Here is a 16,174-nt window from a genome sequence, read left to right as displayed (position 1 = left end):
TCTGCAAGCAGTCCAAATTCAATTGACAAATGTTTGGAGCTGGAGTACACGAAAGTGTGCCATGCTTCTTTTCTGAGCAATGGAAACCTGGACCAATTTGACCACGTAACTGCTTCAGCTCCATCGTGGGCTGGCAATTTCCATGCTGAGTTTTAACCTAGGAGCAGTTAGAACAGCCCCATTTAAACATCTCTCAAAGACCTCGAACCGATGGTACTGATCTCCAGATGATAGCCTCTTAGATATTGTTACCCAAACTTTCTAGAAGTAGCACAAACCAGGAGGGAGCAATTCATCCTTGGCGTAACCCCATTTACTCTAGCAGTTTGGCCCCGAGGGAGTAGGAGCACTTGATGTGTGACAGCAGCCCCAAATGTCAGTATTTCTCCCCTTGTTCATTTGCCTGCTTGCTGTGGTGGATTTCATGCCATTATAAGCTGTTTATTTACAGCCTGATCAAAGTACTTAATGGCAGGGTTAATTTCTACGTTTAATGAGGAAGGCAAGACAGGAGACAGGTACTGTGTAATCGAATTTTTCATTTTGGAATTTGTTTCTCTTCATGTAGAGCTTAGCTTTGATTTTTATTACCATTAATGCCTGCATTTACCGTTCCTTCTAGTCTCTCAGATGAGCCAAAGCTACTGTGTCAAGAGTGGAGGCACTGAATTGTTCCAACAGCTTCTGTAGAAGTATGGCAATAAAGTAATAAGCCCGCAACTTCTCCGCAACAAGGGCTCGATTTGCAGTTTGGTTTGGGGGACAGTTAATACGGGTACGTTTTTTAAACAGCCTGCTGAAGCAACTGATCCTTTTATGCCTCAGTAGGTGTGTGCACATCATGAATGTGTGTTCATGGCCTCAGAGGGACAAAGGCTGTGTTAAAATCCAGAGATCTTATAGTCTATGAAGTGGCGCGTCTTCAGCAAGATTTTGCGGGCATAAATGATCTCCCACGGCACAAAAGCAATGGAGGCCTTAGCAAATGTGGCTCATTGATGTAGCTGGCTTCAGGAATTTAGCTGGAAGTGAAGAGCAAACTGAACCTGGGCGTATCCAGCTCCCTCTGCATCCACTGTGTTTCGCTTTTCCAAGCACTCCGTAAATTATATGAAAAAAGGGGATTCGAAAGTTCATGAGATGTTAAATTCTGTGAACCACTGTTAGCCAAGTTTCCTTATCACTGAGGTAGAAATTTTTCTTTGTGAGGAAAACGTGCACCTCTATTAGCACCACTGTGCAAGCTGTAGTTTGCAAATGTGGTGGGAGGCTTTGCTCATGCTAATTTGAGCTCAGTCATGCACCTTTTTTTGCTCTTTTACATGCAAATAGCAGCTGTGTCAGTCTCTGGGATGCCTGCTTGTTCCTTTAACGGAGAGATTCCAGTTCATACCTTCAACCAGTGCATTTGTGCGTGGGCAGAGGTATATCGTGGTGGTGCAGTTGCTGACAAGGGAAGAGCTGTGATGGAGGTTGGAACAAGTTAGTGAAATAGAGAAGTTTTGAAAGAAGATGCTGAACTCTTCTGGTGTGTTTTCATTTATCAAAAACATAAAAAAGGGGAGTAGAACAACAGGCAACTGTACAAAATGGTAATCTGGGATCTTGCCCCATTAAAAAGGGATCTCTTAATTACCGGAGGGATCCATTTCTTCCTCTTTTGGGGGTCTCCCCATTTGAATACAGGTTAAGGTGCGTATGACCTAGACGAGGTCAAGTCTGTCCCTGGTTCACTGGATCTTTCAAATCCATAAGGAACGAAGGGCGTGTGGGCTGCTTCCATGCACAATGAATCTAGAGCAGTATAAATCTCCCCTCGTCAGTCCTGGAGGGCTGTAACACCCAAGGGTTCAGGCGACGGCTCTGGGACTGAGGCAAGTAAGCCGCCAGCCTTGAGGCTGGGAGGGTGTTTGGCTTTGCACAGGTGCTTGGAGGTTCACGGTACTTGCTTGGGGCCAGCAGGCACATTGGGAGGAAGTAATTGAAATAAAACACATCAGCACAATGTTATTTTCTCTGTCTTCAGCCTTCATCTCCACTTTATGGCTGTGGCAACCTGCACCCAGCCTCTACATTACTGTGGCCTCGTCTTCTTCTGCAAGGCCACCTGTGCTCTTGTGTCACAGAAGTCAGTGGAAAATGAATTCAGATAAAATCTTTTCCATGGTATCACTTTGGATGCCACCTAACCTCCAAACTGAAGAAAGTGGGCAGCGGTATCATGTGGGCTTTGTAAGGTTGTACAGCAAGGACCAGTTTAAAAGGGTGTTTGATTTAGGGTGCAAGGATTTCCAGGAATTTGGGGTGCAAAGTTTTCCAGGAACGCCAGCTCAAAGAAGTACGTTGTCCCCGTAAAGTTCTCCATTGATTCTGTAGGCTGCTTGCCCCCGGGGTTTTCTGAAGGTGACATCTCCCCTTTCAGAAAGCCCTGGCTACCACTTGGTCTCCCCCAAAGGGCTGCCGTGGGGTCAAAGTGCCGCAGCAGGACGCAGCACGTGGCTGCTGCTTTGGGTGTCCGTGGAGGTCTCTGCAAACTGCAGTGTAACTGTGCTTCAGCTGCCTCTGACCTGCCTTATAATCATCTTTAATATATCCCCTCTGCACAGGTAGAGCAGCATAAAGGGAAGAAATACGTGTACATGCCTTAATCACACTGATGGAATAAAAGTGGTGCCAGCTTTATACAGGGAAGGCCCTTACCACCTCTGTAACCTCTCCACTTATCCGTGAGGCTGTGACCTGTGGGCTTTCCATTGACTTCAGAGTTGGCAATGCTGTAGTATGTTGCGGTACAGTAGGATGAAATCCTGGCACTAGTAATGGCAGTGGAATTTGGTATTGATTTTGGAGGTGTTTTAGGGTTTCGGCTGCAGAAATTAGTGGCAAACCCTCCTGATGAAATAATCCAGTTATTTCCTGTCAAATAGAGGCTTCTCAGCAACATGGATGTTACAAAAATGCTTTTCAAATGGATTTTTTTTCCTATTGCAAACAAACATCTTGAGCTATTGACCCCACAGAGTAATACATGCATATAATAAAGTTATTCCCTGTCTGTTTAAAAATTCCTTGTAACAATGTGGGTGGATCTGGCTATGCTGTTCTCCACCATAACAACCATTTATCCAAAGCAATTTGTTTCCTGGCCTAAATTTTGCAAAAGTATCTGGTTTCTAAAACCTGTGAGAAAGGGAGATATTTGCACCTGACACGTTTACAAGTAACTTAGATCAGGTTATTGATCAGCCCTGTGTATGTTGTTTTGCAGTGGGAGGATAAGATGGAGAGGCCAATCCATTACTGCAGCCATCCACCACTGGAAAGCAATAGCGCTAATGATACAGGTTTTCAATAGCTGATTTATATTATCCTGCAGTCAATAACAACTCCTGATTTTTGTCACTGGATGGTTTAAAGCAATGCTCTCAAATGCTGCAGGCCCCAAATCCGCCCCTCTGTAACACAGCTGCTGTGTTACGAGTGGGTGAAAACTTCCCAAAAACCCACCAGCCCTCCAGAGTGCGATCTGGCCCAGCCCTTTGCTCTCCGAGCGGTGGGTCAGGGAGCCCTGAGCTGGTGCAAGCTCGTTCCAGCGAGCGATTCCTCTCAAGATGAGCTACGGCTCTGCTGACTGCTCCCCCCGCACCACGCCACCTGGGGGCAAAGGGTGAGGGAGTTACAGCCCTGTCAGTTACAGCCCACCCCAGACAAAGATTGCAATTAAAATCTCGGTGTCTGACTGCTAATTTGGTACTGATTAACGAGAAATCTGTGTTGGAAATTATAAACGAGGGGTAGTAACTGGATCCTCTTCCACCTCCTAGTGATGCTTTGGGCACCGCGGAGGAGCTGCCCGCTGAACTCCGCACGGTGGCACGGCTCCTGAGCACAGGGCAGCAGCAGCGAGGAGCCGCGTTCACTGGAGAAAGCGCTTGACGAGCCATGTGAAACCAGCCCGAGCAGTCAGTGGGCACGGGCCCATCTCTTCTGGTTGTGTTTGAACATGAGAGTCACCACATCAAAGGACTGGCACAGCAGCTCAGCTCAGCTCGGCTGGTAGCTGGCCTAGGGGTGCTGTGGGAAAGGCTGCAGGAAACAGGTGGAGAGTGGAGCAGGCTTCCAGGACTGTCCTGCAGGTTGGGTGTATGAGGAGTCCAGACTCCAGCTTTCAACTTGGGCTGGAAGTTGGCAGCAGCAGGAATCGTGCTCAGGTGCGTGACGTGCAGGGGAGGCACGGAGCTGCTCTGAGCGCTGTGTCCTTTGCCCCTGCTAGCCACTCCTCTGCACCTCAGCTACGTCTCCTCTGGCCCGCGTGGCTCGATACTCAGGTGGTTCCCCACAACACGTGCACAAGGGGAAGGGATGTCTGCAGGCAAGCTGGATGCTTCGAGATGAGAGGGTGGATTTAGCGGGGAGGTTTGCACGCTCAGATGGGCTGACCTAATGGGACAGTTAATGTGGTTCTGGACTTGCACATACCCTGTTTTCAGGCAAACATTTCATGCAGATTTGTAACATGCGATAGCTGCCAAGCATCTTTTACACAGTCACAGTCTAGTGACTGAAGGATCCGCTAATTAAGAAGCCCCTAATTAGGCTTTTAAATGATAAACTGTAATAGCTCTAGTGCAGCTGTTGTAAACTATAGAGTAAATTATACCCAGTTGAAAGAGGCTTTAATTACGTATTTATATAACAGACTTTAAGGACTTTGAAAGATAAAAGAATTTTTAGTGTCTGCAATTAAAGAAACAAGAGAGTAACAATAGAGCTCTTAAACCAATGAAAGCAAGGAAATTCAAAGTTAATCTGAAAAGCCGCGCTGGTACTTTGTTTTACGCTCATGGCATTCTAATTTTGGGGGTTTGTTTTTATTCTTTTTGTTTTCCTAATGGATGAGATAAAGAAGTATTGTCAGCCAGGAGTTTATGTTCCCTGCTCTCAATTTCCTAGCTTTTATAGGTCCACATACAACCTTAGTGATACTTCAGCAAACTTTCTGTGGCTTCATTTTTGCAGAAGTTCCAGCAGGAAGACCCTTATTGACCACGTTTGCTCCTTGCATCCTGAGTTACAGAATGGTTGGTTGTACACCTGCCCTTGTGAAGTCAGCTGGAGCTCAAAAGTTGGTTGTACTGAGCTTGGAGACCACATTCAGACCAAAGCTAATCTGCAGATTTTTGGTGTAGTTTTGGCAGCAGTTCACCATTCTGTGCTTACCACGTGGAGAAAAGGGTTGGGTGTACCTGGGAATATTTGGCTATTTGGAGACTGCACTGTGGGCTCCCTTTTGGCAGGGTTCAGTCCTGCTCCTGCGAAATTGAGGAAAGTTAAGCCCTTGTCCACATTTGGGGCTAGCTCCAGTCTGCCTACCTGTTAGATGTGAACACTGCTGCTGGCCCCGCAGCCCTGCCTGACAGTGCCTCTCAGTAACCTCACCAGCTCTGTCTCCAAACTCTCTTCTGCCCTCAGCCTCCCTGCTTTACCCAGCCCTGTTTGCTGCCCTTCCTTACCATCTCTAATCACAAACAACATCGATGCACAGCAGTGAATAAGTACTTCTTTATAGAGAAAAGGAAAGCTGTCTGTGATGTGCCATCCGCTGCCTGATGGATTTGCTGATCTGTTGCCAGTTCTTTTCATTTCGTAGATTACTGCTCCTCAGGACAAGGACTGTGTCTTTTGTGCCTGCACACCTCCACCAGGTGGAGGATACAGACTTGAGCCTGCAGGGAGCAGAGGGCTCAGGCCCTGTAGATGCTCCCTGGGACTGGCCTTCACAGCTGGAGGACTCGGCAGCCCACGGCAGCCAGCCAAGGTAGCGCTTTTTGCTTATTCCAGCCCCATCCAAGTATTCGTATCCGAAAATATCACAGCAAGGAAAATAAGGAATGCCATTCTCATAGTTAATTTTTACGTCCAATTAATTAGCCCAAAGAGTATTAAATTGTGCTAATGTAGTTTGCCTCTTCGATGCTGTCTTTTGACTTCAATGGAACTAAATATGTGCTTAAAGTTAACTACATGCGTAAGTGCTGTGGTGAATCGGGGCCTAGGGCATTAATTAGAACTTGGCTCAGATTTACTTTCAAGGCTTTTCCCCCCCCCGCTTTTTTTTTTTTTTTTTTTTTTTTTTTTTAACTCTTCAGAGCTCAGCAGTTTAATTGGTATGCAGATGCTCCCCTTTATTGCTGGCAGAGGCCTCTGTCACTGTTCTGAAGGTACTCAGACATCAAGGCTGGTACAGTGGGCAGGAAGAAACCCCCCCTGAAGGCTTTCAAGCTTTGTGGGAAATAATGATGTATGAGACAGGGTTTCCTTTAGAACCTGAAGGGAACATGACAGACAGAATAATATGGGAGGAAAACATTGTCTTCACAATTGAGACTGATGGTCTCATCTTGTCTCCTTGTTATTGTTACCAACCAAGACTGAGATGAGCTTTCTTATGAAGAACTTCATTTCGTGGCAGGTTCTATCTGTTGGACACACTGCGCTCAGTGGTAGCTTTCCATCCAAGGTACAGATATTGACAGGCTCTGAGGAACCCTTTGGGGCAGTGTTTTAGCTTAAAACCTAAAATTCCTTCCAGCATTCAGATGCATTTTGTCAGGAGTGACAGTTGCAATTTGATAATCTTTTACCACTTTGCCTGCCTATCTCAAACAGCTAGCTGGAGGGGAGAAACCCAGGGTTGTTGGGCTCAGGAATGTCAGCTTTATGAATCAGCTTTTCTCGCACTTTATTAATTTCGCTTTCCAGTGGTTAGTGCATGTTTGGAAGAGACAATTGATTTGTACGGATCTGTGTAGGATGGAGCGAAGCTGGAACTAAAGAAGGAGTGCAAGTTGACAGCGATGCAATAGCTCTAATTGACAGATACCAAAGGCACTATTTAAGGCAACTTTTCTTCTGTTAAAGTTAAAAATCGCCTTCAATTTGTCCCTGATTGCCATGTTCAAAAATCAGTGTTTGCATGTATATTCACTTAAAATGGATTAGCTGAAATATCAAGTGAAATATCAAGCTATATGCTTGTATTTTCAAGTTAGATGATCCAAAATGCTCTTGTGCAAGGTACAGGAAGATGGCTGTTTCTTAACTCCTCCAGAGCAAAAGCTGTCTTTCAGGGGACACTTAGCACATGTGAGATTTGTGTTAGTATTTTTTGGCACCCACAGTTTCGTCAGAAATGCATTTCAGCTAATGGGAGGCAGAAGGACTAATACACGAGCTGCGTGTTGTGGGTGCAAAAATGCAAGTAGAAATTACACCCACTGCTGGAAGGGCTAGGAAAATGTACCTTCCTGGATGTGAGCAGGGCAAGTTAGGAAATATCAGCCTCCTTTTACAATTGGCTGTTACTCTTTACATTTCTGGAGAACTGGGATCTTGCTGTTAATCTTACAAAAATAGATGCTGTGGTGAAGCCTCAGGCATGAATAAAATTGGATGTTAATCTTAAAGCAGATTTTTTACAGCTATGCACTCAGAGCCAGTGAATCCAAATGATTTTGGAAACTCTGTGTTTGTTACTTATTTAGATCAAAATGCTGGGGGGAAGAAAGGTCAGTGGCATAGGTACATATTGTAACATTTGGGGCTTCTGAAAGTTAAGCAGATAAGGGCAGCAAACATTAAACATCTCTGGCTTGACACAAATAATAGGCAAAGCTGAAAAAAGCCTGCTGACAAGAGGAGTGGGTGTTGGTGGGTGACTTGCTGCAGTTTTAGAGCTGTTAAGTGTAGGTTTTTTAGCATTTTCATTATTTAAAAGTGGAGTGGTAGTTTCTTCACTCCCTCTGAAAAGTTACTAATTTACTCTGAAATACAGGGTAACCCACAATGATTTAACAGATTTGTAATGTGCTTTAGAGTGATTTCAAGTAACAGACGCCCTCCTTCTCGCCAAGCTTCCCACTGTCTCAGCTCTGCCTCCACTCCTTTCTCTGTGTACATCTGCACCGAAATGCAAAGCAGGGACTGCCCCACGTGTGACTTTCATCTGCCTAGCTCCAGTGTCAACGGGTTGGGTGGCTTTGACCATTGATGCTCATGCAGGTTGCCCTTATTCCCAGTGTTCAGAACCAGAGGCTGCGTTAGCAACGCTTGGATGCTGGAAATCACATCGCAGAGCATGGAGTGGCTCAAAAGGACCTGCCTCTGCTGGTACCACTGCAAGTGGGCAGGCCTTCCTGACACGTAAGTGTTTTGCTCAGTGCATGGAAAGTGCCTAGTGGAGCATGGCTTTGGGCTGTGATTAAGGTCCCTAGGGTGCTCCTGGGATCTGGGCAATACTGAGTAATCCGCAGTCCTCTGTGTCGGATTCAGAGCAAGCAGCTGAGTTGCGTTCCCAGGGGGCTACCCGACAAAGACGGGCTGCATCCCAAAGATGGGAGGTGGTGGGGGTGTTCTCTCTGGTTAAGATGAACCAGATCTCAGCCATCCACGCAGAGACCGCTCATGCCTACCTATTGTTGTGTTCAATAACCATGCCTACAGCAGGATGTTTCAGCCAGAGGCCCCTCTGCATGGATGATATTTCAATTTGATGGAGCCTCGCTGAGAAGAAGCTGGCCTTGCATTTACTCAGAGAGGTCTCCAGTGGTTTGTGGTAAGGAATTGGGACCTGGGGCTGAAGCCACAACCTCCAGGACCAAACCACAGAATTTACACAACTCCTGCCAAGGCCTGCCAATTTGCCTTCCCAGCTGAAGGTCTGTGTCACCACACATCTGCTGCTTTTGTATGCAGTTGCCATTGCTGTTTGAAGGAGGGATCTATTTTGTTCAACATAGCAATATTGTCAGGCTTAGTTTAATTTTATTAGCTGCTGCTGATTTGTTACTATTGAGTGCATCTGTGGGCTTGTTTAGTATCAATAACCAAGGGTTAGAAATACCTGAATGGAAAGCGAGATGGAGATGTTTTCTCCCTGTCTGCCCTGCCCTTGTGAGACCCCACCTGGAGTACTGCATCCAGCTCTGGGGCCCCCAACACAAGAAATACTAGGACCTGTTAGAGCCACAGAAATGATCAGAGGGCTGTAGCTCCTCTCTATGAATAAAGGCTGAGAGAGCTGGAGTTGTTCAACCTGGGAAAGCAAAGGCTCTGGGGAGACTTCACTGCAGGTTTTCTGTACTTGAAGGGAGCTTATAAGAAAGATGGAGAGACCTTTTACAAGGGCATGTAGTAATAAGACAAGGGGTAATGGTTGTAAACTAAAAGAGAGTAGACTTAGATCTAGTAGACTTGATCTAGTGAAAGATGTCCCTGCCTATGGCAGAGGTGTTGGATCAGATGATCTTTGAAGGTCCCTTCCAACCCAAACCATTCTGTGATTCTGTGCTGAGGTTCTGGAGGCCTCCAGGCTTTCCTTAGCTCTTCTTCCTTTCCCTGTTCTAGTGGGCCTGAAGAACACTTAGCTGTTCATAACAGAAATGATTCAAGGTGCATGGGACTGAAAGGTCACTGTAAGTTTCTGTTGCTCTCTGGGTGCGACTGGTATAGATCACATCTTCTTGCAAACTTTAAGGAAGAAAGCTTTTGTTAGAAGGAGAGATGGTGAGCTGGTGCCACCGACCTCTGTTTGGAAAAATATTTTTTGTGCGTGAAACCTTTCATGTTCTGGAGGCTCAAGTCAACTGCTTTTGACCTGGGAGCTTACAGAGTAGGTTAAGTGCAGCCATATGAGGGCTGAATAGATCTCAGTTTCAGAGACTCACACATATAACTCGCCTTGACTTGAACTGGAGAAGGGCCAGAGTTTGTTCACTTTCACTTTCTGTCACTAAGAAAAATGAGCACTGTTCTACAGAAGCTATAATTCCTTCCTTTCTTCCCAAATAGATGATGACTAAAGAAGGCCTGAGCTGAGTTATAGATATTCTTATATTTACTTGAAGTGAATGTAGCTCATAACTCTTATTTTAGCACCAATCTGGAACACTACTGTGAACAGATTTACAAAGTCTGCCTGTTCCTTACCTTGGCATTCTGGCATTTATGCTCGTTCTTGCACTGATTCTTGGGAGTTTAATGAAGCCAAATATCTGAAAGGTGAGTAGGTAAAAGGTTAGTTTCATACACAAACCTATTCTTTCTGTGCGCTCCATAATCTTCTTCCAGTTCTTAAGCATGGTTTTCTTCTGATACAAAGGGGTGAGGCAATGTTTGCTTCTTTTTTTTTCTTCTTTTTTTTTTTTTTTTCTTTTTTATTCTGGTATGTGTGTCATCAGCAGTTACTAACTTTATTCTAGTTGCAGGGTCCTTTGTTGTTGGATTGAAAAGACTACTAACTTCAACCGTGTGTTTTTAGGCTAGACACTTACCAAAACCCTTTACTGCATTTATAAAACGAGCAGATTTAATCTGGAAGTCATTGACAGAAACCAGTAAAGGACTTCCTTGATGTGATTTTTGGAGTTACTCTGTGGACCTGAATTGCATGGTTTCAGGTATTGGACATAAGGGCACTTGAAAGGATAAAAAAGGTTAAGTGTAGATGACAATGAAAATGTTATCAGCATATATAGGTCAGTCAATAATGTCAGTGTGATATGTAAAGTGATACGAAATACCACTTTGATTTTATGGACAGTGCCTTACTGTATATAACTTACTGCCATAACATGATCCTTGGACTACATAGTTTAACTTTTAAAGTTTGTTAGTAATCTAATTGCCTTGAAATGCCTTATGAAAAGTATGCTTATTTACAGAACACATACAGTTGCTATCTGCCTAGTGTTAACTGTTACAGCAACCTAAGTTATGAGAACACATTTGGAAAAAATTGTGCCAAAGAGAGATTTTTTTTTTTTTAGACTGTTGCTGGAAACGTTCATTGACATTTAGAGATGTGGTCTTTCAACTAGACTTCTTGCACCCAAATTATGTGCAGATTTCAAGAATCTTCAAGCCTACAGTCGTGTGCCAGAAGTGCAGTATTAGCCTTTCTTTTAATAGGGATAACTTTGGAATAGGTATCTTATTTAGTGGATTGCCTTCCTTGTCATTCATCACCATGTAACATCTTTGTAGAACTGCGGTAACTGGAAGGAAAGAAAGCACTGGAAGTGTTTCTGTAATTGGAGCTCGGTTTGGCAGTTTTACCTTTCTGGAAAAGAAACGCTAGTTTTTCTTCTTTGCTTTGCCATCCCATTTTTGTGCTGTTGTGTACTGGAACAAAAGAATAAAGGTGAACACTGAATAAGCTGTGAATTCTTTTTGGATCAGAGTTTGGGAATCTGTTCTGACACACGTTTTGGTGTTACTTTTTCCTGGGGGGCTTTATTCACAAACTTTCAGAACATATTCTTCCAGTAGGATTTCACATAGTTTGGTAAACATTTGAGTAAATTTCATACCATCTTATCAAAGTAGACACAAATACTTCTTTCTTCATGAACTGAGATGAAATTAAATGCTCATTTATGTTGGTGGGTTAATAATTAAGCGTACAGACTCAAATCAGTGGTTTGCCATTTCAGTGCAGGAGTAGGGTGAATGAAAACCTCTGTCAAAAATTAGAGATGAAATACTGAATCAACATACCAAATTATAGTGCATCAGGAGTATAGCTTTCTACTCTGGACAATATTAAGATGTATCTTGCTCATGGAAGCTCTGGAAACATTGTGAGTCTTGGTCAAACATAGTGCAACCTCAGACTGTAGGGATGTTACCACTCTTTGAGCACTGTGCACTTAGAGTCTGTTTTTGGCTGGTGGAAATCTATCCAGCATTTGGGGAGCTTGGTGGTGCAGGAGACAATCACAGATGCTCTATTAGAATAACTTAACACTGTCATGGGGCAAGACTCGGCCTCTGTGCTTTTTTGCACTTCTGAAACTGGTGTGATATTAATTAGATTGTCATCAGGTTTCATTAGTGAAGCCCCATAAAACAAAAAAGGAATGGCTCTACAGCGGTGTGACAACTTTGTATGTCACTTATATTGAATGTGTGGGTAGAGATCGGTGTTCATGAAGGCAGTGCTTTTCCAGAAACTTTCAGGTAAAATGTCTAGGTAAAAGCTGAACAGAATTTTGTTTGCTACCTGATAAAATGATGACCTCTTCCCTTCTAGGTAAGTTCAATTTTCCTCTCGATGATACCCCTGCACCTTCAACTAGATTTTTCCCTGGGTGGCTGCAGTGAATGGACCTGACCACAGAGGGAATCTGGCCCACTGAATTCCTTTTCTTTCTCTGCAGTTGAATGAAAAGCATGTGCCTTTTGAAGAACAGCGACTGAAAGAAATACTGATGACTGCTGGGACATCTACAGAAAAGGATAAGAAAATTACTCTGCTACAACAGGGGCTCTGTTAACTCTTTCTTGTAGGTTGTATATATTAATAGTAACAACTAAAGTTTTGTATTTTTGCAGGGAAACACACAAGGCTCTGAATTGTATTGTTTTAATTGCAGCTAACTGAATGAATTAAGTGGAAAATCGCACACAGTGCTTTGATTGTCTAGCTCTCTGTATGTGAGGCTTTGGGAACAGTTTGTTATTATAAAAGAACAGCACTAACAAGAAATCAGCCAACATATAATTGCTAGGCTGAGGGACAGTTTGGGGAAAGCTGATATTTATTTATAAATTATTAAATAAAAGAACATAATATGTGGTTCATCTCTTACTGCCTCCGCACTTCAGATATTACTCATCTTCCTAAGCTCTGTGTTCTCCAGGACGTTGCTTCTTATAACTAATCCAGGGGTTGAAACCACCTACATCCAGGAAAGGAGATGCCTGTGCATTTGTTATGATGGCAGTTTTAGTTATGGGACTCACCTAAGAACATGAATCTGCAGTTCAAGGAAAGGACTCGACCAGAGAGGTGCTTTATGTGCCTAAAATACACATGAGCACCTGGGACCCTATTTAGGTAACCTAAATTCGGTCAGTGTTTCCTACTTGACGATCGTCTATCCAATATCCTAAATAGAAGGGCTAAAGAGCAGTTTAGGCACTCAATTTAGTGGGGTTCTCAAAAGCATTAGATATATTATTTCCATAAATTTTTGGAGGAATGATGCTACTTCTGTTTGTCTCTTGTTCTTTGCTCCACCTGGTTAGTGCTATACGACCCTAGAACCACAGCCACTTTGCAAGACAGAGAGGAGGACGATGGTGGTTGGACTCACCCAGAGGGTGGAGCAGTATTTCATCATTAATTGTTTTAGCTACCGAATATCTGCTCTAGCTTTTCTCAGAGATGGAGCTGCAGTGCCTTGCTCCAGGATAGACTTGTGGGCTTTTCTCCAGGAGGGCAAAGGTAACTATTATCGTTGGCCCAGCGCTTCACAGCTGTACAGTTTCCTCTCATTTCCAAGTAAGAGCTAATAAACTGAAATTATCAGGGATTAGCCCTCTGAGGTTCTCTAACTGTGTGGGAAGAGCGTTCTTTCCTCTACCTTTCCCTTGGCAGCTGAAGAGGTGATTTCTGGGACATGCACAGCCCATCTTCTTTGCCTTGCTGCCCCTCAAGGGGCAGTAGTAGGTGTTGGGAGATGTGCTACTCGCAGTCAGTTACACATGGCAACCAGTAGCCTGTGTTTCAGAGGACCCAGTTGCAAAGCAGGTGCACTGACACCGAAGCAGTTCCTCACATGGCCATGCGACAACGGGGTGGGCAATGTCTGGGCCTCACAAGTGAAATTTTTGTTCTGCAGCAAAGGGTTTGGGTCAGAAAGGTGTGCCGTCACCTGGGTAAAGGGCATCGCTGGACACAGTTTGGACTCACTGGGCTGCTAGTTACAGATAATGTTCATGCTCTACAAACAAATCACGTTATTAAACCATTGAAGTAGTGTTTATGCAACTTTAAAATAGAAGCTTTATTGCACAACTTCACCTGCAAGCTTGTTAAAACTTCTGTATCCACATCATAGGGCATATTCTCTCTCCTCATTTACTTCTGTAAAGCCCTGCAGAGTTACAGTAAGGTCCAGCTGAAATGATGTGAAGATTATATCGCAAATGTTGCCTACCAACCTATGGTAGCCAGACTATGTCTAGTGCAAGACTGTGTTGTGCCAGAAGGTGTCTGAGAGGTGGAGTTGGGCAGAATTTGATTTTGCGTGGTTCTTGCTAAGAATTGCTAAATATCCCTGTAGCTGTTTTTTGAAATCTGAATATATTTTTTCCCCAAATAAGTTGTTTTTTCTAGAAGAGAATGTAGCTACGTTTATGGAAGGTCTTGGCTTTTACAGTATATGAAGTCCATATAGTTTCCCCTCTGGATACATGTTGCCTGCATAATTACAGTCATAATGAAAAACAGTTTTGTTACACAAGATTTCAACAGCTATCTGTAATTTAGAAAATATTGGAGCTACTTACAACAAAAGAAATAATAAAAACAGAACAGCTTTGAAAATGTTGATATACTCAGGAAAACAAATCTTCGTTTTAACCCTGTTCTATTATTCTCTCTCTGGTACTAAAATCTTTATAAAGCGCTATTGATTTCAACCAACTCAACATAAGATAATTTAGAGCCTCCAGCCTGCTGTCCCCAGCTTCGGGGGGATAAATCTTGGCAGCCTTTGGCTGGGTTTTGGAAAAGCCTCAATACAACGCTTGTGTGCACTGAAAAAGCTGCTCTTGCTGCAAGGAGTAACTCACCTTCACCTCACCTCCTTTCTCCAGCAGGACGTGGGAAAGTTACAGGATTAAATTATCCTTGATCACGAAACCAGTTGTATTGGAGGCCCTCAAAATGCATGTCTTTTCAAACCCTTATAGATTGTAAAAGTATTTAAAGATAAGAGCATGGTATTGCCAAGAAATGCTGTCTTGCTGAGGCCTACAATTAGCTCTATCAAAGGAAGGGATCTCATTTTTCCCTAGAGTGCATCTCAGAGCAGTGTAAAGTTAAAGATAGATACAACGTATGGTTCAAATCATGATTCAGGTTAATTAGTATTTATTCTTGGTAGGGGGCAGTTAGGCGGGGAACACCACATCCCAGGGGGCTGCAGACAAGGGGACGTGTCCAGGTCCCCCTTGACCTGGTGCCGTTGCACACTTGTGTGTCCCTGGCCCCTGCCCGCTGGGTCTCCGTTTCTGGGTGTTTTACACCACGGAGAGCGGTTGCACAAGGGCAGCTGGCTGGCTGCCAGGCTGTGGGAAGGGTGACCCTCCGCAGCTCCTTGAAGGTTTTCGGTTCCCTTTTTCCACTGCTGTTTTCGGCAACGCCACCGAGGCTCTTCCCAGCAATGACCGGACAGCAATGACCCGTTTATCTGAGGCAGCGCCATTTTCCTCACAAGCTCTTCCCGACACCTCTGCGGGCAGCACTGCCCGCCAGTCCCTCAACGTTTCTGCACCTCCCTTTGTCACTGTTTACATTTATTTTTCCCTGTCAGTGTCCAGGTGGAGTTTAGATGCTCCCGGGGGTCCCCTGGCCGTGAGCAGCCCCCTGCGGGCCGTGAGGGACCCTCCTGCCTCGCCCCCCCCCCCCCCCCCCGCCATGGAGGGGCAGCTCCACGGTGGGCGGGCTCTGGGCCTCAGCCCCGCAGCCATAGGACAGCGCTTTTCCCGCTCTGCGACGCGATTGGTCAGCTCGCCCCAGTGGGAGGGCCCCCGGTATAAAAGGCTGGGGAAGGCGGGCGCTTCTTGCGTGAGGCGTCGCCTCAGGGCGGGCTGGCGCAGGCACGGCTCGAGGTGCGGCTGCCTGCGTGGGTCTGGGGCTCTTCTCCGCACACCTTCTGGGAATATTTCCCCTAAAACCTCACCAAGGTTTAAGTTAACACCTCTCTGAAGGTGTTTTTGGCCATCCCGTGAAGAAGCGCGAGCCCCCAGCCTGGCCGCCTCACGTTCTGGTGCAGGCTCCTGTGGTGTGGGAGCTGCGGCTCTTGGCTGCTGTTACCGCTAAAATTCAGAGGTTTAAAACTAAACGGCCCCATAAACCATGTTTTTGAATGCAAAGTTGCTCCCTGAGGGGAGGAAAAGGACTTCCAAGCGTGCCCATGGCAGAATCTGTGGTGGTTCTGCCTCAGAAAGGCTGCGGAGATGCTCTCCTCTCGGAGAGGAAGGAGAGCACATACTAATGGCAGGCAGCCTGTAGGCTTGTTGAGAGTTAGGTTGGTGAATGTTTTATTCCTACGTCAGTGGAGTTGTTTGCAATCTTTTTCCTCCCTGACTGCCCCACGCCTTG

General features: G+C 44.9%; 1 protein-coding gene across 2 annotated transcripts in view; it reads left to right on the top strand.

Annotated features, from left to right (window-relative positions):
* LOC311440067 (uncharacterized protein) overlaps positions 1-16,174 on the top strand; it is a 131,587-nt gene that overhangs the window by 47,825 nt on the left and 67,588 nt on the right. The window contains exons 8-9 of one of the 2 annotated variants that reach the window (XM_084526496.1): positions 5,651-5,818; positions 12,219-12,642. In XM_084526496.1, coding sequence (XP_084382622.1) covers positions 5,651-5,818; positions 12,219-12,222 — 172 coding nt within the window. In that variant the 3' untranslated portion in view covers positions 12,223-12,642. Of the gene's footprint in view, positions 1-5,650; positions 5,819-12,218; positions 16,101-16,174 lie in introns of those variants that run through there. The other variant, XM_084526497.1, reaches the window with a different exon arrangement.

This window comes from Aythya ferina (genome assembly GCF_964211825.1).
Source record: "Aythya ferina genome assembly, chromosome: 7".
Lineage (NCBI taxonomy): Eukaryota > Metazoa > Chordata > Aves > Anseriformes > Anatidae > Aythya > Aythya ferina.
This window is presented reverse-complemented; position numbering and strand designations above follow the sequence as displayed.